The sequence below is a fragment of the Myotis brandtii genome, unplaced genomic scaffold, assembly GCF_000412655.1.
Source record: "Myotis brandtii unplaced genomic scaffold, ASM41265v1 scaffold74, whole genome shotgun sequence".
Lineage (NCBI taxonomy): Eukaryota > Metazoa > Chordata > Mammalia > Chiroptera > Vespertilionidae > Myotis > Myotis brandtii.
Genome location: NW_005370944.1, coordinates 357,044 through 380,131, shown reverse-complemented (window position 1 = coordinate 380,131; position 23,088 = coordinate 357,044). Strand labels below are relative to the sequence as shown.

Here is a 23,088-nt window from a genome sequence, read left to right as displayed (position 1 = left end):
AGGCCTGTTGCCTGGCCCTGAGTATAAGAGGCCAACTCCTCAGCAAGGCAAACTGGGCTCCGTCACAGTCCTCAAGGCCCTGGCTCTCATAGGATAGTCTGCCTCTTCAGAGACAGCCCCTCAGAGGTGGTGCAGAGACCCCTCTCAGGAAGCCCAGGCTCCATAGCTCCTCCAGTCCAGGATTCCTCAGGGCCTGGGGTTGCTCCCCAGCCTGGCCAGACTAGTGAGTACTCCCCTCCTAGTGGGGGCCAGCTGGAAGCCACCCAGACCTGGGCCCTCTGCCTGCTGACACACGGGAGGGACTTCTTATCTCATGCTCTTATCTTGTGGTCATCCATATCCCCACTTGTGGGGGCTGCAACCCAGACCCTGCTGCACACACAGATCACCTTAGATTTTGCCCCTGCCCCCAAATGCCCAGGAAAGACTTCTCTTCTCACAGCCTTGAGGACTTGCCTTAAGGGGAGAGAGCAGGAGTTACCAGCAGGGCTCCTGAGCCAAAGATTTATTGTTGCTTAGGGCTGGAAAGGCAGTCAGTCCCCAGAGCCTTCCACAAAAAATCCCGCCCTCAAGAGACTCAGTTCAGTGGAGGTTGCAGCTTGAGCCATAGAGACTGTACTTGGAAGGAAGAAAAGGTGAGTTTCAGGCCAGTGTCCCTAAGGGGCAGGTGGCCAGCTCCAAGAGGTCGCAGCTTCAGAACATGAGGGGCCATGAAGACTCTGTGAGGGCAGGGCTCCTCTCTTCCCCGCACCCCACTCACAGGAGGGCCTCCTGAACTGGCAGCGACATTTGCAGCCAGCAGTCCACGTGGCTGCCATGGGCCTCATACAGCCTGAGCACCAGAGTGTGGCCCTTGGGGGCTGGCCTCAGCCTGCTGAGGGAAGTGGGTGGTGGGCAGGGCCAAGGGTGGACCCAACCAGGACCCCGCCCCACCCTACCCCACCCCTTGCCTGCTGGACGGTCTCCAGCACCACCTGGAGGAAGACACAGTGAAGGCACTCCAGGCGGCTGTGGGCACCCCAGCCTGCCTGGCCGGCTGGCAGCGTCAACAACAGGAAATTGAGGCTGTAGGCTGCTTGGGTAACGCCAGCATCTTGGAAGGAGCCTGGGCAAGGGCCGGAAAGGAACCAGTGGTGCAAAAGGGGGTAGGGGCGGGCACAGAGCTGCTGTTTCCCCCACTGACTGTAGAAAAAACCGAGGTTTGGCGAAGAGCAGAGAAGGGGCAAGGCAGCACTCACCCTTGTGCGGCATCAGCGCATATGTGAACTCGTGGCGCCCCATGTCAGCAGTGGCATCAGGGGCCTAAGGTGCCCACAAGCTGCGGGGAAGGAGGGAATGGGCCGGGCTGGAGTTCTGGCTAGGGGAAGACCCACACCTCCATGCCGGCTCAGAGCCTGGTGGGCACACCACTCACAGCGAGAGGCTGAGGATGCTGCCCCGAACTGATGCTCTGTACTTGCAGTCATTGAGTGGGCCAGCCCAAAGCTGTGCTCCAACAGGTCCATCCAGCTGTGGGCCCACACCTGAAGAGCACATCCCAGACCCATCTTTTACTCCCATCACTAAAGTGGCAAGCTCTGGGACCCCGGGATTGAATTCCAGTTCTCACAATAAGAGGCCCTGGACACTACCCAAACTGTCTATGCCTCAGTTCCTCATCTGTGAAATGGGGAGAATAGTATTTAGCCCACCAAACAGGCATGGGTATCAAACTAAACAAAGAATTTAGCACAATGCCTGGCACACATGTTAGGAACCAACAAATATTGCTCCTCCTCAACCCATTCTACACAAAGAGTCTCCCCAGCCAGGGAGAATCCAAACCTCCTCACCCCACCCATGTCAGACCTCAAATCAAGCCCAGTCCCAAGAGGTGGTATAGTGGGTGGGACGCTGCAGATGCCCAAACTAAACCTCATAGGTGGCCTGGGGGTTCTGCACACAGGTAGGGAACTCCACCTTCAGAAATTTGTGGGTTTCATGCCAGTGCACCTGGAGTGGGGGTAAAGGGTGAGGAGAGGGAGACACACACACAGGCCTGGGGCTAGCCCTTCCCGACTAGCCACACCTAGGAAAGGCAGCCACCACCCTATCCCCTACTATTTCGATGTGGAAGTGGACATAGGGCAACCGACGTCCAGTACAACCTCCTGGCTGAGCTGACTGTGGGGGCTGATCTGCAGTAGGAACCAGGTGCTGCCCCGCACGCGCCCTCCGCACCCACTGCTAGGGTCCCTGCCTGGCTCAGCACTGGCTTCCGGGGGGATGCGCGGGAGGTGCTGAGCTAGGGCCAGCTGATGGAGAGGCCAATAGGCCTGTATGCCCACCCCCATCGTGCCCCGGGTGGTACTGCATGACGTCCCACGCATCCCAGCACAGGGGGACATCATCAAACAGCACAAACTGGTTTCCCACAGTGCCTTTGGCAACAGCCTCCCTGGAAGGAGATGGGGACTGCAGCTTTACAACGTGATCTTGGTTTCTCTAGATGTTCAAGGTGGGGTGGGAGGTAGGGTGAGTATGGTTAGGGGACAGGGATTTCCCCAGCCCAGCCTGCCCTGCTCCATGAGATGGATCCCAGCCCAGAGCCACAGGTGGGCTGTTGAGGGCAGTGCTGGCCAAGGGAACAGGGTCTGAGACCATCTTCCAGACAGGGAGAGGGCAGTGAGGGGCTGACACCTGCCGGAGACTACCAGCACCAGGGATGTCAGGCGGCCGATCGGGTCCAGCCTCACCGTTGTCCAGAGTCACAGAACCATCAGTCTTGGCAGAAGGGAGCCTTGAAACAGTTGGCAGGGGCTTCCCACAACCAATAGCCCCCCACTCCAGCCGCCTCACCACTTACTCCAGCCTGGGGAGCTCAGAACCCCTATGTTGTTAAGCCCCTTCCCAGCCCTGCCCCTCACCTCTTGCACAACAAACAGGCTACAGGGGCTGCAGTGAGGTAGGGGCAGGAGCAGGAGTATAACCCATGCTGGGCACTGTCACCAGGACTAGGGATGAGGCCTGGACATCAGTGCAGCCTCCCTGAATTTGCAGGAGCCTCACTCTGGGATGGGGGGATACTGCTACTGCTATTCTCCAGCCTGGGGCACCTCAGGGCAGAGATCCCCAGGAGAGTGTCCCCAACTCTCGGTCTGGACTCCTGCTGTAGAAGCAACCCCTCTCCCCAGCTCCTATCCAGGCTGTGGGTCCTGCCAGGCCTGGGCAGGGCCAGCACTCCAGTGGGCTTCCAAGGCAGGGTATTTACAATGAGGAGGTCCTGGGCACCTGGCTCCCCAGCTCACAGGGCTGCAGCCGCAGCACTGAGCAGTGTGTTGCCATGGAAATGAATGTCTAAGGAGAAACTGGTTGGTCATGAGTGGGCAATGGGTCTAGGATGACCCAAGTGTCCCATAGGAGAGAGCAGCGGGAATGTTCTCAGCCTAACCTCTGTAGTGGCACATGGTTTCTTCTGCCACCAGCTGAATGCAGCTTCCAGTCACCACATCATGGAACTCGTTCAGGAGCAGGAGTATGCAGGGGCCAAGGGCAGGGATGGGGAAGGCCAGGATGCTGGGAAGAATGAAGGCTGGGAGGGTCAGCCACAGAGGTTTCTTGGGTGAAGTCAGGTGGGTGACAGGGGGCAAAACCAGGCTGACCTCCAGAGGTCCTGCAGCTGGGCTGTGGGTGTAGAAATTGGGCACTACAGACTAGGGCCAGACTGCTGAGCAGCTCCACGTCATGCAGGATGCGCTCACACTTCCGATTCCCTTTCTTGATCTGAGCCCCAGGCAACGAGGAGGGTGAGTCTAAAGCAGCGGTTCTCAACCTGTGGGGTGCGACCCCTTTGGGGGTCGAACGACCCTTTCACAGGGGTCGCCTAAATATATCCTGCATATCAGATATTTACATTACAATTCATAACAGTAACAAATTTACAGTTATGAAGTAGCAATGAAAATAATTTTATGGTTGGGAGTCACCACAACATGAGGAACTGTATTAAAGGGTCGCGGCATTAGGAAGGTTGAGAACCACAGGTCTAAAGTCTGCTTAAGTATCCCAGAATACCTTCCAAAGCCCTCCCTGGTTCAGAACCCCTGATGGCTCCCCAGGGCCCCCTGGATAAAGCCTCTTGTGGGTGATATGTCCCAAATACCTCCCTCCCTCAGCGCAAGCCTCCTCTAGGCTCCTGACCCACACAGCTCTTGCTCTTCTCTCAGCTCCTCCTCAAAGAACGAGCCTCCTCTCCCAGATCTGGGGGTGGGGGTCTGTCCTGTTTCCTTTACTGACCCTCTACAGATCAAGGGCACACTCTCCCTGCTCGGCTGAGTGACTAGCTCCTGACCTGGGCGGGGTGTGTAGTGTAGGTGCCATTATGCAGCTCCAAGAAGAGCTCTCCGACCCACAGCTACCCCGGAGAAAAGACAACTGCACCCTGAGGGAGAATGTGAGCCTGGGTCTCCCAGCCTTGGGGGGCCACATGGCTCACCCTTGATCCACACCAGAGCAGACAAGAGATCCAGCCCCCAAAGAAAGAAGCACCCCCAGAATGCTCCCGGTTTACAAAGCCAGCTCTGGAAACCCCAGGAGAGTTCTCTCTCTGATGAGTTTAAGCCCCTTTCCACCCTCAGCTTTTCTCCCACCTCACCCCCAAGGTAGAAATTGGGAGGAGCCCATGCACCAGGATTGGAGCAGGACAGGCCCAGTGGAGGGATTGGGCCAAATGGTTGAGCAGAAAGAAGGGCTCAAAGCAACGGCTAAGCTAGCAGCTCAGTGAGGGCTATTAGTGGGCCAGGCTTGACCTGGGCAGCCATCTGGATTGTACGGCCGCTTCAAGCAGTCTACCATGATCTGAGGGGGCCACTACCTCCATCCCCAAAGCCAAAGAGGACGGCACTATGGTTGGTCCGTCCTTTGTCCCGGTTTTTGGCCACTGTCTTTAGTACCTGGAGAAACAGGGGCAGATCAGCATGGTTCAGTCTAGGACAGGACACCCAGCCCTCTCCAGCCTACCTCCCTGCCCCCACCTTGGTCTCTAGGTACCCTCTCACCTCCTCCACACTGCCCTCTATTCCATACGAGGTGGGAAGTGGGCCAGCACACGGGAGCCATCCAGCCCTTCCCAGAAAAAGGTATGGTGCTGCGGCCAGGCAGAGACACAAGAGAGAGGCTAGTGTCAGGGCTGAGGCAGAGTTGGGCCTTCCAGTCCTGCCCTGACCCTGGTGTGACCCTGGAGCAGGCACACTCTCTATCTGGGTGGGGGTTGGGTGATTTGTCCAGGACCCCTGAATAAGCCTAGGGAGAGATGAATGCGTCAGGTGGGACCCAGGCCCACTCTAACATGACCCACTGGGGTCTGCTCACTGGAAAGGAGTTCACCAAGTTCCAGCTCAGTTTTTGGCCCAGGAAGTATCTGATGCCACATCTGCGCATGATCTGGGGAAGCTGTGCTGAGTAGCCAAATGTGTTTGGCAGCCAGAACTGCAGGAAAAGGGCCTCTGAGGCACAGGAACCAAGGCTCTTAGCAGATCAGCCCAAGCCTCAGCCCCTCATCTCACCAGGTTAAGCCCCATCTGCCTGAAGCCATAGCAGCTCTCAGCCTACCTCCAAGCACATCTTCCCAAATTCCTGCAGGAAGAAGTTCTGGCCCTGCAGGAACTGCCTCACCAACGCCTCTCCACTGGGAAGGTTCCCATCCTGGCAGTGAGAGAAGAGGGAGTCAGCCAGGGTCAGCACCAGATGGGGAATAGGCAGGTACTCGGTCGACCCCACCCCTTAGGAGAAGCCATGGCTCTGACCCAGGAAGTGTCTATCTCCTGCAGCTATTTATCTGCTGAAGGGAGCTTCTGGGCTGGGTTATGCAGACGGCCCATCACAGTGCTTGGGACCCTTCTCCCCCTTGGAGTCCCAGGGCTCGGAAGTCCAAGGACTAATAGTGCTGCAACAGAGAGGTTGTGAAGGGCCTGCAGAAAGCCCTAGGCTGAGGGTATGCAGACCGCCCTTACCATCTCCACCCAGGTGCCTCCCAAGGGCACAAACTGCCCAAGGCAGGCAAACTCCTGGAGCCAGGCATACAGGCCAGGGTAGTGGTTCTTTACCTACTCAAGCTGCTGCGCCTGTGAGGCAGAAGGGGCAGGAGTTGTGCCTGGAGTAACAAGAACCCTACCCAGGGCCAAGTATCTGGGGAGCAGTGGGCAGCTGAGTCTGGGGAGGCCCTCAGAACCTCACTTTTAGACCTATTGGGTTTCTGGTGTCTCCACATGACTGTCCCTCCGACCTGGGAGCAGGCAAAGATGAACTCAGGGTTCCGCTCCATAAGCTGCACGGCTGTTACCCAGCTCTGGGCACATTTCCGCAGAGTCTCTTTGAAGGGCCAAAGCCAGGCTAGATGGGGAGGGGGACAGAGGGTGGAGGGAGAGCAGCAAGGTCCCTAGCTCCACATAGATCTCCAGCCTCACCTCTGTCCCCCAGCACCCTGACCAGGCCCAGCCTGGGTCTCTAGGGAAGTGATGGCGAACCTATGACATGCGTGTCAGAGGTGACACGCAAACTCTTTTTTGGTTGATTTTTCTTTGTTAAGTGGCATTTAAATATATAAAATAAATATCAAAAATATAAATCTTTGTTTTACTATGGTTGCAAATATCAAAAAATTTCTATATGTGACACGGCACCAGAGTTAAGTTAGGGTTTTTCAAAATGCTGACACGCCGAGCTCAAAAGGATCGCTCTTCTCCCCTTCTTTGGTCAAACGTGGTGGGAGTACAGTGAAAGAGACAGTAATATGCTCTAGGGCAGGGGTCCTCAAACTTTTTAAACAGGGGGCCAGTTCACTGTCCCTCAGACCGTTGGAGGGCCGGACTATAGTTTAAAAAAAAACTATGAACAAATTCCTATGCACACTGCACATATCTTATTTTGAAGTAAAAAAACGAAACAGGAACAAATACAATATTTGTATTTGCATGTGGCCCGCGGGCCGTAGTTTGAGGACCCCTGCTCTAGGGTCTTCCTAGCGCTTCTCAGGCCCCTTTCCCTGCAAAGCCCTGTGATATCCCTCTTGAGCTACCATTTCAAATCAGTCCTACTAGGTGGCAGTAGGAGTGGGATAGGAAGGCAACCAGAGCTATCAGGTTAATTTTACAGGTCAGGAAATGGAGGCCCCCGGCCCTAGAATAGCCTTGCCCTTGAGGTTTAGACACCCTTAGAGAGGATCCCTTAGAGAGGATCCCCAACACATACTGATGGATATCCCAGAATAGAGTGCACAGCTCCTCAAGATGGATCATGCCTTGTCAGCTGTCCTATATGAAGCACTACAGCCTCTCCTTCCTTACCAGTCCAGAGCCTCCACCCTCTTCCCCACACCTTGGCATAGCAGAGAAAGCCCTTGTTCTGTGGTCCAAAAACATCAGAATCAACACCTTGGGGAACCTGTTAAAAAATATGGATTTCCCATAAGCCTCACAGTCACTGAAAACTCATCAGGTTCAGAATTGAACCCCTGACCCTACCTAGAAAATCACCCCTGCGCTTAAGCCCCTATCTCTATTACTTCAACCGAGGCCCAGGAGGGGCAAGAACTTGCTGAGGTTTACACAGTGCTTCCAGGGCAATGCCAAGGCTTCAAGGTCACTCCTGCCTACCTCTCAGCCACTTGACCAGCTAACCTCCTACCTGTATCAATGTGGCAGTGCCCCATGGCATGGATGGTATGCTGGCTTTTACCTCCACATTGGCCAAAGGACCTGGAGGCCAGATACTGGGCCATCGGGAAGGTTTCGGGCTGGGCAGGATCACAAACATTCACAATCTGGTTGGCTGTGTACAGGGCCTGGAAGCTGCGCTGGTTGTCTTCCCTGAGGCCCTGCAGCAGGGTTCTCAGCAGAGCTCTTTCCTACCTCCAATTCTTTGCCCCTGCTGTTCCCCCTGCTCAGAACTGTTTCCCTCTTCCCCTTTACATAGAGAAACCTGACCAACTCTTGGGCAGGCAGAAACACTCTCCCTATTCTGCATTCCCAGAGTCCCAAGTATGACCCAAGAAACAATCTACCTGGAATTCTAGAGAGTGACCAGGTGAGATGGGGTGTTGAGTACCTTGGCCATGCCCAGCAGCAGTTCCAGATCTACCAGGAGCTTGTGGATATCCCGGTGGAACAAGTCCAGCTCAGCCCGGCTCACCTGGAACATCTTCTCTGGGTCTGCAATCATGGTGCCCTTCCTGGGTCCCAAGGCGACTTCCACATAGAGGGTCAGGCTACAAACATGGGAAGGCAGTAATAGGCCAAGGGACTGGCAGAGACCTCTGGGGGCTTGATGAGGGAGGACAGAGGCAGCATCCAGATGACCCCTCCCCATTTACCTCCAGGATCCCAGAGTATGTCAAGTTCATATACGAGAGGGTCAGAGAAGCACCAGCCTGAACCCATATGGTGATGAAAGCTCTATTATGGTTAGCAAGAACAAGCAACTCATTCTGGAACTGTGTGATGCTACTGTTTAGCCTTTTTTTTTTTTTTTTACCAAAGCTGTCTTTACATAGCACTGCCTTGGTCTCAGAACCATCTTTGCACATTAAAAACATGTTTGGCCCAGCTGGTATGGCTCAGTGGTTGAGTGTCGACCCATGAACCAGGAGGTCAAGGTAGATTATGGTCAGGGCACATGCCCAGGTTTGGGGCCTGACCACGAGTAGGGGGTGTGCGGGAGGCAGCCGATTGATGATTCTCATCATTGATGTTTCTATTTCTCTCTCCATCTCCTTTCCTCTCTCTGAAATAAATAAAAACATATTTTTTTAAAAAAAGAAAACATGTTCGGATTTCCCAGAGCAAAGACCCATCAGCCAACACAGAGCAGGCTGTTCTTTGTAGCCTCATATTGGGTTCTGGCACTGTTCTACTCAGTCTTCAGAGACCACAGATGACTTATTTGGGGAAGCCCTCCCTATTCCTCCTCCCACCCCTCTCCTAAGTCTGGAACAGAGTTCTCACATGAGCTCTGAGGGTTTTCTCTCAGAGCCCTCATCAGTTTTGCAATTGTATAAGTATGTATGAGTCCTCTTGCTGTAGAAGACCATATTACTCACCGTCATAGTCCCAGTGTCTGGAAGAATCAGATACACAGTATTCAGTAAATACTATAACATAAAATCATAATGTCTAAGAAAGTTTTTAATGGTGTAATAAATGTCCATGTTATAATATGGAATGAAAAAATTCAGGATACAAATATCAAGGAAATATAACCTAAACTAGTAAAAACTACACCGGGAAGAATTCCTGAGATGAATACTGAGATATAAATAATGGTCATCTCTAGGTGGTGGGATAATGGGAGGTATTTACTTCTTTGTACTTTTCTGTATTTACCACAAGGCGGCAAACATTTTTATAGCCAGAAGAAAAAAAATCCTGCTTTTAAAAAACAAACACTGAAGATTTGAGGATGGTTGTGTTGGAAGTAGGTGTGTTTCCAAGATCATTCTGGGCTTCCCACTAATGTGTCCTCCCCTACTGATGTCCTCTCCCCCACAGCCTTGGTCAACCAGTGCAGGGATTCACTCACCTCCGAGGGTCTCCTTCTCCCAGCCTCTCAATCAGGATGTAACTGCTCTTCTCCCCTTCTTTGGTCAAACGTGGTGGGAGTACAGTGAAAGAGACAGGGCCTGAGGTTTTTGGACAGTTCATGTTAAACATAAGCTAAGGGAATTCAAGACCCTCTGCTCAGACTCCAGCTTTGGCTTCTTTTCCAAGGCAAGGCCAAGACTGATAAATCAAGGACCCTTGCTTGCAAGTGCCCCATTCCCATGGCAGCCAGTACCATGACCACCAAATAGCACCAGCAGAAAAGCCCTTGGTCTTATGAGATGGGTCTTGGGCAGGCATCAAGAGATCTGGATATGGCTCCCAGTGGCCTCTGTACCCCTGAATAAGTATCAGAAGGGAAATTCTATAAAGTCAGGGACAGGCTTGTCTCATTTCCTACTATGTCCCCAGTGCTTAGCATAGGGCCTGGCCCAGAGAGGGCATTCAGGAGACATGTGCTGAGCCAATGGAGGGAGGAAGAGAGGGCTTTGCCATACAGGTAGGAGTCCTACCTGAGATGGAAAGTCCACTTGGAATGGAAGATGTGCAAACTGAACAAGTGCACTAACCTCTATTTATCTCACCTTCTTAATCTGCAGTTATAAAGACCAACCACATAGGATGATAAAGATACTGTTAGATGCATAAGCAAGACACTTAATAGTGGTTTAATAGTGGTTATATCTGGGGAATTGGGATGGGGTAGTGGGGAGATGTTTGAAAGTTTCCCCCCATTATATATCTACATTATAAAAGGCCAGGGGCTGTCACAACCTAAACGACCAGACGGATGACTGGTCACCAGGAAGTGCATGGAGCACCTCTTGGTCCCTCCCCCTCAGTCCACAGGCTATCACAGTAAGGCTGGCGGCCAGCAGGTGGGCACGGCGAGGTTGTTAGGCCCTTGGCCCAGGGCCAGGCCGGAGGCCTAACGACCTTGCCTCTGCCGTGGCAGCTGCAGATCAGGCCCAGAAAGAGAGGCAGGGCCTGATCCGCAGCTGCCACGGAGGCTGTGGATCAGGCCCAGAGAGAGGCCCAGAGATAGGCTCAGAGACGCTGACTGGCATAGAAACCGACCAATCAAAACCTAATCTGGGTGAACTGCGAAGGCAGAACCTAAGGTGGGGACTAAGGAGGGGTTTTAAGGGCAACAGCTGTTTGGTGTAAGGTGTAAGAAAGTGGTTCAATTTTTTTTTTAAATATATTTTATTGATTTTTTACAGAGAGGAAGGGAGATAGTTAGAAACATCGATGAGAGAGAAACATCGATCAGCTGCCTCCTGCACATCTCCCACTGGGGATGTGCCCGCAACCCAGGCACATGCCCTTGACCGGAATCGAACCTGGGACCCTTCAGTCCGCAGGCCGACGCTCTATCCACTGAGCCAAACCGGTTTCGGCTGGTTCAATTTTTTAATGACCGGTGCATATGGCTGGCTATCAGTCCAGATATGGGGATTATGTATTTTTGTCTGCCAAGAGAATCTCCTCCTGCTGAAAAAGACATTCCCCTCCATTTAAGCAATCCTATCCTATATAATCTATCTATACTAATAATTTATACTAATAAAAGGGTAATATGCTAATTAGACTGGGTCAACCGGCTATCTTCCGGACGTTGGGAGTGAGATCAGGCCGGCAGGGGAGAGCAGTTGGGGGTGAGATCAGGCCGGCAGGGGAGGGCAGTTGGGGGTGAGATCAGGCCGGCAGGGGAGGGCAGTTGGGGGTGAGATCAGGCCGGCAGGGGAGGGCAGTTGGGGGTGAGATCAGGCCGGCAGGGGAGGGCAGTTGGGGGTGAGATCAGGCCGGCAGGGGAGGGCAGTTGGGGGTGAGATCAGGCCGGCAGGGGAGGGCAGTTGGGGGTGAGATCAGGCCGGCAGGGGAGGGGAGTTGGGGGCAATATCAGGCCAGCAGGGGAGGGCAGTTGGGGGCGACCAGACCTGCAGGGGAGGGCATTTAGGGCGACCAGGCCAGCAGGGGATGGCCATTGGGGCGACCAGGCTGGTAGCGGAGGGCCGTTGGGGGCAAACTGGGTGGCAGGGGAGGGCAGTTGGGGGCGACCAGACCTGCAGGGGAGGGCCATTGGGGGCGACCAGGCCGGCAGGGGAGGGGAGTTGGGGACCATCAGGCCGGCAGAGGAGCAGTTAGGGGTGATCAGGCAGGCAGAGGTGGTTAGGGTCAATAAGGCAGAGGCAGGGGTGATCTGGCAGGCAGGCAGAGAGGTTAGTGGCGATCAGGCAGGCAGGCAGGCAGAGGGGTTAGGGGCAATCAGAAAGGAAGGCAGAGTGGTTTGGGGCGATCAGGCAGGCAGGCAGGTGAGCGGTTAGGAGCCAGCGGTCCCAGATTGCGAGAGGGATGTCCCCGATTGGAGAGGGTGCAGGCTGGGCTGAGGAAACCCTGCCCCACCCCTGTGCACGAATTTTGTGCACTGGGCCTCTAGTATTATACATAATAAAAAACTGTTTATTAAGAACTAAAGAGATGTGGTCTGTAAAGCCACTAGTCTGGCACCTAGCAAGGGGTTAATAAATGGAACTGCTATACTTATTATTATGATTAATAACCATATTCAGCCTAGCATGAGGTGGGCAACCCAGCTGGTGTGGTTCAGTGGTTGAGCATCAATTACCAGTCAGAGCACATGTCCAGGTTGTGGACTGGATTCCCAGGAGGCAACTGATCAATGATTCTCTCATCATTGATATTTCTATCTCTATCCTTCTCCCTTCTTCTCTGAAATCAATAAAAATACATTAAAAAAAAAAAAAAAAAAGGTGGGCAGTCAGTGGCAAGGTTGGTTTAGCACTAATTATGTTGTGACCCAAACACCATCCATTTAATTTACCCTATATGAGAGGACCTAACCAAGCACAGGGGCCCAAACAGCAACCTCCCCAGTCCTGAAATCCTTCTACCACTCTGCAGGCAGAGCCACTCAGCCAGCTCTAATTTCTCCAGAGACCAGAACTGAAATGTGGCTATGCTGTCTCTAGGCCAAGGCTCCTTACCTGAACTGGTTCCCCATCATGCCACACCAGGCCCTCTCCATCGCTTTCCCAGAGAAGGTGAACTTCCTGACCCACCCATGCCTCCAGGATGGTCAGCTCCACCCGGAACCAGCAGGTCCACCATCTGCAAGAGTCACTTAGATGGGAGCCCTTTTCCTTTTGAAATAGTACTTTCTTGGATTAAGGGTCAGTAGGGGCTTGAGGCTTTCTCTATGCATTACAAGGTAATCAGATTTGATGGACAAGAAGGGAGTAAGGTGAGGGAAAGAGGCAGAGCCAGAGGTCTGTGATCCGTCCTTGAGTGCCTTTCCTAAGGGGTGTCCAGGGACTGGGAGAAAGGGGAAAATGAACTCTTTCATTAAATCTGAGGGACCAGGGGCAGACAATGGAGGTGTGGCCCTTAGGAGTGAGCCAGCCCAGAGGGGTGACCACTGGCAGGGCCCTGCCTCTGGGCATTACACACGTGGGTCCAAAGCTGTCACCGACCTGCACAGGGCAGAAGTCCTGCTGGATTGCCTCCTGGTAGGGAAGCCTCTCAGGTGTCAGGAAACTGGAGAGCGCGGCCATTGGGCAGCTGTCCCCGAAGAGCCTGGGCATGGAGGGGCCAGTGGGCATGCGCTCAAAGTCAGCTTTCCACCTGGCGGTGGAACGCAGAGTCCTCTGATCCACGTTGGAGATGGCTGTTCCACAGCACAGCCTCCCCGCTCCCTCCTCCCGGCCATGCCCTGTCCATAGAGGGCAGGCACTTTATCCCTCAGTCCAGGTGGCTGTAGCTTGGGTTTAACCACAGAAAGAAAGGCTGAGGCCGGTGAACCAGGCCAGCTGGTGCCCTGAGGGGTCACAGAGGTTATAGTCGTGGGTAGAGTGGTGACACGAATTTCTCTGCCTGCTCCAGCGTAGTGCGCCAGTGCTTCAGGGTTGGCACCGCCACCACCACTGCCGCCCGCCCACTCTTCTTGGAAAATCCCAGTGCTCCTGTGTGGCGGAACTAAAGGTTCTGGTGTGTGGACGGCTGCAGGCTGCTTTCTTACAACAGCCAGGCTCTCTGGGAAGCCCAGCTGCTCTGAACTTTGAGAGGGGCACTGAAAGAAGTGCTTCTTGAGGCTCTCCTCTATCACTTCTGGACTGATGGGCCAGGCCACTTGGCAAATACCTAAATAAAATGGTAAGTCTGACGCTTAGCTTCTCGGAAAGCTCTGGGACAGAGATAGGGGGACCATTAGATGCAACAGACCACTCGGCATCAGCACCAACAGGTGGGAACCCTCTGGCCCTCCAGTGCCAGCCTGGCCTCTGGCTCCCTAGAGCCGCCATGAATGGACATGGTGTTGAGGGCTTTGCATCCCTGTAACCTCAGCTTCCTCTACTACCTTATTTTATGTACATGGCTGTTGGTCATCACCAGAAACTCTGGAAAAGTTTTGATTTGAGACAGCATGTTAGTCATAGCATTCAAGATCCTAATAGAATACTGTATTTCACTAAACAGGACTGAAGAGTTAAGAGAAGCCATAATGCCAGACACCTAATTTCATTTTCACATTACCCTAGTAGTACATTGATAGCTTTTTTTCCCCCCTCTCCTAAGATGGCCAGGGAGTTCTTGTCTATAATATTAAGAAAAATATATACACAGCATTAGCCCTGATATTTTAATGGAAATACTGACCAAGTTTACAACATTTCAAATGCAAACTACACAGAAGTGTATGACTGAGTACATAATACCAAGCATAATCCTATATAATAAAAGGCCAGAGACCAGAACTGGTTCCCCATTATGCCACACCAGTGGATGGCGAGCACTGCTCAGCCGGGCTCACGGCTAGCGAGTGCAGTGGCGGTGGCGGTAGCCTCTCCCGCCTCCAAGGCAGCGCTAAGGAGCAGCAGGCTGGCTTCTGGCTGGCGAGCGCAGAGGTGGTGGTGGGAGCCTCTCCCACCTATGCTGCAGGCAGGCAATAAGGATCGAGGGGACCCAGACTGCGAGAGCCCCAGACTGTAAGAGCGATGTCTGACTGCCAGCTTAGGCCTGATCCCCGGAGGTGGGGAGGGCGGGGATGGGGGAAGATCAGGCCTAAGCCAGTAGGCGGACATCCCCCAAGGGCTCCTGGACTGTGAGAGGGCGCAGGCCGGGCTGAGGCACCCCACCCCCATGCACCAATCTTGTGCACCGGGCCTCAAGTTTAAAATAAAGATAACTTGCCAGCTATAATACAGGCTGGGTTTAGAGCTTGTAGCTCAGGTGTCAGAAGACAGGAGAGACAAAAATGCTGTTTGTGAAAACCATGTAGTGAAACTCCCCCTTCTTTTTCGTTACACTGGTAGGTTGAAGGTTTTCTCCTGAACTGGCTCTGAAACCCTATTCCCAACCTGCAAGCAGGTGCTCTGGACATAACCCTGTGCAGGGACAGCAAGAGCTGGGCCCCATCTATTTCCCCCATAATTCCAAGTCAACATGATCTTTCTTGAGTGAGCAGAGGGGGATTAGGTGAGCTAATTTCTGGGAAAACCTGAAGATTTCCCATCCCCAACCAGTACTTATCATTCCATCTCCAAGTCAGACACTGCCTCAGCTTCATCCTAGAATCTCCTCCTGCAAGGCTCTTTTACTACCATACATTTCTGGGTTCCACCTCTTGTGTCTCCCCCCCCCTCACCACTCCCCACACACAAACAAACAAACAAAAAAATCAGAGAAGTCTACCATATATTTTGAAAGTCCAGAAGCCAAAAGTTTTTGGGGTTTGGAAGTGTGTGTTGGGGGTGGGAGTGTGTGGATTTTTAATAAAAAAGCAAACAAAACACTGTTGGTTACTTTGCAACTATGATTAGGGTAAATGGTTGCTGGAGGAAAATCCACCAGAAGTCCAGGCTGACTACATAAAAATCCTTATCACCCAGAATTAAATGTCTGCCAGTTTAAATTTATGTAATATATTCCATTTGCAGTTAGTAATGAAATGTACCAAATCTCCCTCCCAACCCCACTTATACCACACTCCTTATACACACTTCTTTCAAATACTGATTTGGTATTTAAGTTGTTCACTCCCGTTTCTACTAAGGATAAGAAAAAATATAGAGAATTACAAATTATATAGCTAGACAACTTACTCAAATATCACACATGTCTAAACAGTTGAAATAAGGGAGGGGAAAAAACATGTACTAAAAGAATAAAGTATTCTGCTTCAAAATTTTGGAATATTTTGACTTGAGATAAGTGAACTTGACTGCTAACTAGAGCAAAAGCCTGTTGGTACCCTGGATAAGGAACTGAGCCTAAATCCCTGATTCATAATTGTTCTCTGGTGAGGACAAGGGACTTGGGTTGCAAGTTTATTCCTTGAGAACCAAACTTTATTTTTTTTTTAAAAAAAGTTTTGGGGCAAGGGGAAGACAAGTTTTACACAAAAGTACTACAACCGTAACTCCCTTTGGTAAAAAGTGTAATAAATGTCTTGCACACCTGTTCATAGGTACTAAATCTGAAGTCACATAGAACTATGGTACACAAGAAGCTAGAGCAGTTATGCTAGCACATCAAAGCATATTTCTTTTAATAAAAAATTGACAGTATGTACATTATTTACAAAAAAGAAAAAAGAAAACCCCCGTTAAAATTGGTGTGTTTGAGAGAAAGAGTAAAGCTGGTGGATGGCACTGGGGAAGACTGGTAAAGAAGCAGGTACAAAACAGTTCCTCAGGAGCTAAAAATAACTGATTTGAACTTGTTGAGGTTGATAACCAGAGGAGAAAGTAAAAGGGAGGCAACAAGGGATTCGGCAGGAATCAAATCCACAAGATGATCAATCCCAAAGCCAAATTGTGGGTCCCACATAAAACCTAATGGATGCTCTAAATGTGCTTGAGTGATCAGGAAAAAAAAAATCAAAAAAAAAAAAAATCAAATCCAGTTTTGTCCCCCTTTTGGGGGGTGGCGGGGAGAGAAGAGGAGCATTGACCATCAGAGTTACAAACCATCTGAGTATTGAGTCCTTCCCCAGTTAGTTTGTCAACGTTCACCCATCCAGCCAAGGTTTGAATAGCACCTGGTTCCTTCTTCGAAGGTCAGGCCCCAGGAGACTCCAGTCTTAGCTCTGCTGGTGTGTGCAAGCAAGCTGTGTGTTTATGCTTGAGTGGATTTCCTTCCCCTCCAGGATCCTAAACCCTTGGGGAAAGTTCCAGAGCACAGACAGATCAGGTGGCCATATCCCAGAGAGGCCCAGTGAGGCTTGAAAGGCATCTTCCTCATTTCTTCAGTGTGTGTGAGGGCACATGAACCGCACCCCCCTCACACACACACCTCCTTCAAGTTATCTGCTCTGACTTCGCAGCTATGGGGTTTTGAACACTGTGCCGTATTTGACACGGTACTTGTTAATGTTCACAAAATGCAGAGTCTCTGTGTCACAGGTGGTGGTACAGGGTACCAGGCCCTCCAGCCCCTCACCCATGAGCCACTTGCTGGTCTCCGCTGCCATTTCACGGGGCACATGCTCCTTGGTCCACTTATCTACCCAGGCCTGGAACCTCTGATGCAGCCTCTTGCTTACACGTTCATGGGACTGCAAAACAGAACAAGTAAAAAAAACAAAACAAAACAAACAAAAACACCCATGAACTAGGACCAAAAAACAAAACAAAACAACCCTTCAAATACAAAGCCCAATTTCCTCCTAAAGTAGCAAAGAAAAGATGTGGCCTCAAGTTTCTGATACCACTGGTTAGTGGGGGAAAAACGCACACAAAAGCAGGAATCTATGTTTTCAGAAGAGAACTGAAAGAGGTTAAGAACATAGAGCATGTAAGGAGTTGGAACCCATTGAGCCACCAAAGAAATGCCAACATAGGTTCTGGGCAAAACAAGCTCAGTGTTTCTCAATTTTAGCATTCATTAGAATCACCAGGGGAATTTGATAAAAATAGATTTCCTTGTTTCTACCAATCTACATTTTAACATCAGCAACCCACCTGATTCTAATTTTTATTTTTTTTAATAATCCTCACCTGAGAATATTTTTCCATTGATTTTTTAGAGAGTGGAAGGGAGGGTGAGAGACAGAGAGATAGAAACATCAATGTGAGAGAGACCACATAAATTGGTTGCCTCCTGCACGGGCCCGACCATGGCCAGGGATGGAGCCTGCAACCGAGGTACATGCCTGTATGTGCCCCTTGACCAGAACTGAACCAATGACCCTTCAGTCCTCAGTCCGACACTTTAACCACTGAGCCAGGGACCAGCTGATTCTAATATACCCCCAAGTTAGACAGCTGTTGGTTATTTCTATCAGCACCATGGCAAACCACTTCTAAAAAACATGAGGCTTGCCCTAACCGGTTTGGCTCAGTGGATAGAGCATTGGCCTGCGGACTCAAGGGTCCCAGGTTCGATTCCGGTCAAGGGCATGTACCTTGGTTGCGGGCACATACCCAGTGGGGAGTGTGCAGGAGGCAGCTGATCGATGTTTCTCTCTCATTGATGTTTCTAACTATCCCTTTCCCTTTCTCTCTGTAAAAAAATCAATAAAATATATTAAAACACACACACACACACACACACACACACAAAAATGAGGCTTAAAGGGCTTAAAACCCATTCTCCCCCACGGTATTACCCCCACCCCGTCCAGCAGAGTACTAAGCATAGTGGATCTCCAGTGGAGGTTCAGGTTCCTATCTATGCATCCTGTAAATATTTATCGGTGCTCACGTAAAAGACAGAATAGGAGAAAAGGATAAATTAGGCCCAGCTCTCCAAATAATTTGAATCAGAGACACAGATATACAACACACAGTACCATGAGATAAGTATATTAAACTGTTCACCCAGATCTCCTACTTGAATGTTTTATTGTCCTATCAAACTTAAGCAGTTCAAAACAAAATGCTTGAGCTGCCCCTCAAAAATGGTAATCTCTTCTTAATAACAAATATATCCCTAAACTTCCCACTTACTCAAGCAAAACAAACAAAACCAAATAACAAAAACCACTAGGCATCATCCTTGATGTTCTCCTTTCTCTTACCTCAAATGAAAATCTAATCATTACTGTCTGACAACTATATCTCCAAATTGTATCTCCAGTCTGTTTAATTCTTATAATTCCACTGACACCTTTCTGCTAGCCCCGGTCACCATCGCATCTCATTTGGACAACAGCAGTCCTTTTGTGTGGTCTCTGCTCTTCCAACTTTGTGCCCACATTCAACATCCCAATGCACCTCAAACAAAATCCAAACCATGGCCTATAAGACTGAGCAATGTGGCCTCTATTACCCTTCCAACTTCACACATCCCACTTTCCTTATGGCTCAAGCCACACTGATGGTTTTAGTTTTTCACATATTCCTCCCTCTCAGCCTTGGACTTGCTTCCTTTGCCTAGAAATTATCAAACCCCAACTCTTCACCGAGCTGGATCCTTGTCACTGTTCAGGTCTTAAGCTTCACCTCCTTAGAGAGATCTCTCCCACAAAAGCTGGGCACATCACTTATCCTTGGTCACTTCACCTAGTTTCTTTCCTTGATAGTGAATATCACACTGCCTTCCTTATATACTCTACTTCATGGCTGTAGTCCCATGGCATGGTTCAATACCTGGTACATAAGTGTACCAGGAGCTTTCACCACTGAAGTAGCACATGTAAACGGGTAGCCTTCATATAAGCACTACCACTTGAAAGTAAATGCTGGGAATAGCTTCAATGGAAATGCCACCAGCTGTTATGGGTTGATTTGTGCCCTACCTCCAAATTCATGTTCCAGTCCTAACCCTCAGTACCTCAGAATGTGACCTAATTTGGAAATAAGGTTGTTGCAGTTATAATTAGTTAATATGAGGTCATACTGTTAGCAGGGTGACCCATAATGCAATATGACTGTGGAGGAAAATTTGGACACACACATGCACACAGGGAGAATGCCATGTGAAGATGAAGGCAGATATCTACAAACCAAGAAATATCAAAGGGTGCCAGCTAAAACATGCTCCCTCACAGCCCTCAGAAGGTTCGAACCTACTCTGCCAACACTTTTAACTTGAACTTCGAGCTTTCAGAACTCTGAGACAATAAATTTCTGTTGTTTAAGTCACACAGTTTGTGTGGTTCTTTGTTACAGCATCCTCAACAACCTAATACACCAGTTTACTCAATTCTTAAATCCAAGTGGAGGTGTTCATAAAGGAAGAGAAAAAACCAGCAGCCTCTGGGTTAGGCTGGTCCTGGCTGGGGAGAGGTTCTCACCTGATGAGCCCGGAGCAAGGCAGTCCTCCGATACATGTAGTCCTCGGACTTGATCACATACACCATCTTGTAGGAGTTCAGCTTGAACCTACACTCCAGTTTATCCAGGCTATCCACATTCTCCATGCTCTTCTTGCTGTTTCCTTCCTTCCCTTCCTTTTCTTGCTGTTCTCGACCACGCTGACACTTCCGGATCCGCCGCAGGTTCCTACAAAGCAGAAAGCCATGAATGATGAGAGCTGGTCCAGACAGATTTCCATGACTCCCCCTAGAGTTTTCCTTATTATGTGCCTTCACAGAACTCATCACAATTTTAGTTACATACATATAAAAAATGTCCAATGATTTCATTGTAAAAAAAACATTTTCAGCTGCAGGGATAAACAGAAAAGCAGAAATCTTCAACCACCTCCTACCCCTAATTCTTCAAAAATCCCGCTTGCCTTGGCAGAGATAACCTCTGTCAGCAGTTTTGCTTTGAAATCTTCTAGGTCTCCCTGAAATAACATATGTAATCACTTGCTATGATTCTGCTTTTGGAATGTGTTCAAGACAAAATAGGATCACACTATAAATACTATTCTATTGTTCTCAACTTTTCACTGACTCTCATGAAGATTTTATTTCACTACATATAGAATTGTCTCATTCTCTTCAATGGCTACAGAGGAAATGTGCCTCAATTTACCATTCCTTAACAGAAATCAATCAGGGGTTCCTTTCTGAACCACAGAGCACAGAAAATTATTTAAATGCCTATTTTCTCAATTATTCCAAAGATGGCACATAACTAATACTCTTATACATACCCAGGAAAAGAGATTAACATCAATGGGTGCCTTAATAGGTAGATAGAGTTTAATTCTCTCCAACAATAGGCAAAAAAAGATTGTTAACTAGGCAATTACATTATTTCCAATACTTTATTAAAAGTACTGTTTCAGTGAGTATCTCTGTATACATGTATCTCTGTAGGACAGCAAGTTTTTGATCCAAGAACCCAAACTCTTTTCAATAGGTCTGTAAGATCAAAGCTATTTTCATAATAATACCAAAACATTATGTGCGCCCCCGCCCCCCCCCCTCCCTTTACTGCATTAATATTTGGCCTCGCAGTGGCAGCAAACTATTCTTGGAAATCTTTGCATTCTTCTCTGGCCATGCACTGGCAATTAAAAAGAAAGATGGCTTCACTTAAGAATGCCCTAATGAAAAGTAACTTTTTAAAAATATGTTTTTATTGATTTCAGAGAGGAAGGGAGAGAGAGATAGAAACATTCATGATGAGAGAGAATCATCAATTGGCTGCCTCCTGCAAGCCTCCTAAAAGGGATGGAGCCCCGCAACCCTGCATGTGCCCTGACTCAAAATCTAATCGTGACCTCCTAGTTCCTGGGTTGACGCTCAACCACTTAGTCTCATCAACGGGGGGCAGAATTAACATTTTAAAATTAAATCCCAGCCCCTCAATTCACATCATTTTAATATACTGTAGGTAAAATGGGAACTACACAAGAAACACCTTCGTGTTCTGAATTACAATGAAATCTTTGAAGAAAGGCATTTGAGCTCTGCTGAGTTGCAAATGGATCACCAATTTTACCTGAAAGGACTGACTAGTCAGTATAAGATATATAGCACATTTTTTTCTCAAAAATGAACAAGGGAGCCTGGCATTTCAAGGAAAACTACTACATATATTTGTTGTCAATAAGATTTAAGTTTTCAAGTAAAACTTTGAATTCTGGTAAACTGGGGCTTGCCACCACGAACTGAAAGCTTCCCATTATTTAAACACTAGAGGCCTGATGCACAAAATTCGTGCAAGAGTAGGCCTGCCTTCCCTGGGATGCTGGCACCGGCTTCCCTCTGGCACCCGGGACCCGGGCTTCCCTCTAGCCACCAGCAGGCACCCGGGACCAGGGCTTCCCTCGCAGCCCCGGCTTCATCCGGAAGGTCGTCTAGTCTAATTAGCATATTATGCTTTTATTATTATAGATGTATTTGATGAGGTCAATGGCAATATTAATAAATGTGGTTTTGGGGAGAAACCAAGATGGCGGCATAGGTAAACACCGGAAATAGCTGCCTCACACAACCACTTCAAGACAAAACGGACTAAAAGACAAACAAAAAGACAAAACGGACATCATCCAGAACCACAGGAAGGCTGGCTGAATGGAAATTCTACAACTAGAAGGAAAGCGAAAAGCACACTGAGACTCAGAGGAGGTGCAGAAGTAAGTGCAGACGGAGGCGCACGCGGAAAGGGCTGGCAACTGAGGACACGGCTATCTTTTTCAATCGGGAGGGAGTCTCAAGCTCCCGACTGCTCTGAACTCCAGTTCCGGACGAGTCTCTGGGGACACAGACTCATTGGACTGTCTGGCATTGGGCGGAACTCGAGGGCGCTTTTCTCTCAGAGGTGCTTGCAGTGATTACTGCGGGACACTGAGACCTGGGGCCTCTTAGGGCAGGGCTGAGGAGCAGCCATAGCTGTTTGCTCTGCCCTGTTGATTCCCTGAGACCCCGAGCTGTGTGCAGAGGCTTTTGCAAATGAATGGCCTGGCCCTTTGCAATCTAAAATTACCTAACAAACTGCAGCTGGGTCAGAGAGACCCAGAACATCCAAAAGAAGGCCCAAGGCCCCACAGCAGCTTGCATTGCTTCACAGCTGGGCCTCATCTGGGCACCTCCAAACCCCAAACAAAGAAGAGGAATCTGCAGATCTCTCCATAGCTCCTGCTGGGTAGCCTCAGGCAGAGGCTAAATTAGCACCTCCTTAGAGATCCAAGAGCCAGTGTACCCAGTGGTCAGAGTGGGACCATCCAGATTACAACTCCTCAGATCCATAAGGGACACACTCAGGGGGCCAGCACAGAAGTTCTCCCACCGTAGACACAGCTGATTCTCACAGCCAATTGGCCTGGAGGTCAATTCCTCCCAGTGATACCTACAACAATCAAGGCTTAACTACAACAAGACTGTGCACAAAGCCCACAAAAGGGTGCACCAAGAGTGTCCACCTTTGGTAATTGGGGAGGCTGAGTCACTGGGCCCTATAGGACGCCTAGCACAGAAAGCTACTCTATCAACACAGGAAAGCAGCCAAAATGCAGAGACAAAGAAACAGGTCACAAATGACAGAAATGGAGGAAAGCAAACTACTGGATATAGAGTTCAAAACCACACTTATAAGGTTTTTCAAGAATTTTCTAGAAACCGCCGATAAATGTAGTGAGATCCTCAAGAAATCTA

At 49.8% G+C, this 23,088-nt stretch overlaps 2 protein-coding genes across 6 annotated transcripts in view; both read right to left on the bottom strand.

Annotated features, from left to right (window-relative positions):
* Nucleotides 1–73: 73 nt before the first annotated feature.
* MAN2C1 (mannosidase, alpha, class 2C, member 1) lies at nucleotides 74–13,904 on the bottom strand. Its single transcript, XM_014530391.1, is given in 36 exon segments — nucleotides 74–701; nucleotides 758–860; nucleotides 944–979; nucleotides 982–1,033; nucleotides 1,035–1,105; nucleotides 1,239–1,318; nucleotides 1,415–1,472; nucleotides 1,475–1,523; nucleotides 1,849–1,992; nucleotides 2,101–2,126; nucleotides 2,129–2,209; nucleotides 2,212–2,279; nucleotides 2,339–2,437; nucleotides 2,680–2,733; nucleotides 2,735–2,799; nucleotides 2,900–3,008; nucleotides 3,183–3,336; nucleotides 3,431–3,516; nucleotides 3,642–3,666; nucleotides 3,669–3,762; nucleotides 4,331–4,391; nucleotides 4,715–4,841; nucleotides 4,844–4,931; nucleotides 5,037–5,065; nucleotides 5,068–5,125; nucleotides 5,350–5,466; nucleotides 5,590–5,682; nucleotides 5,991–6,101; nucleotides 6,263–6,369; nucleotides 7,663–7,852; nucleotides 8,083–8,242; nucleotides 9,553–9,622; nucleotides 12,580–12,704; nucleotides 13,044–13,169; nucleotides 13,423–13,568; nucleotides 13,845–13,904. Coding segments are annotated over 36 exon segments (3,246 nt in total). The 3' UTR covers nucleotides 74–577.
* A 1,366-nt stretch (nucleotides 13,905–15,270) lies between these two features.
* SIN3A (SIN3 transcription regulator family member A) overlaps nucleotides 15,271–23,088 on the bottom strand; it is a 79,409-nt gene continuing 71,591 nt past the window's right edge. For all 5 annotated transcript variants that reach the window (XM_014530455.1, XM_014530456.1, XM_005882753.2 and 2 more), the window contains 2 exons: nucleotides 19,831–20,038; nucleotides 15,271–17,148 (listed from right to left, as the gene is read on the bottom strand). In XM_014530455.1, coding sequence (XP_014385941.1) covers nucleotides 16,918–17,148; nucleotides 19,831–20,038 — 439 coding nt within the window. In that variant the 3' untranslated portion in view covers nucleotides 15,271–16,917. The remainder of the gene's footprint in view (nucleotides 17,149–19,830; nucleotides 20,039–23,088) is intronic.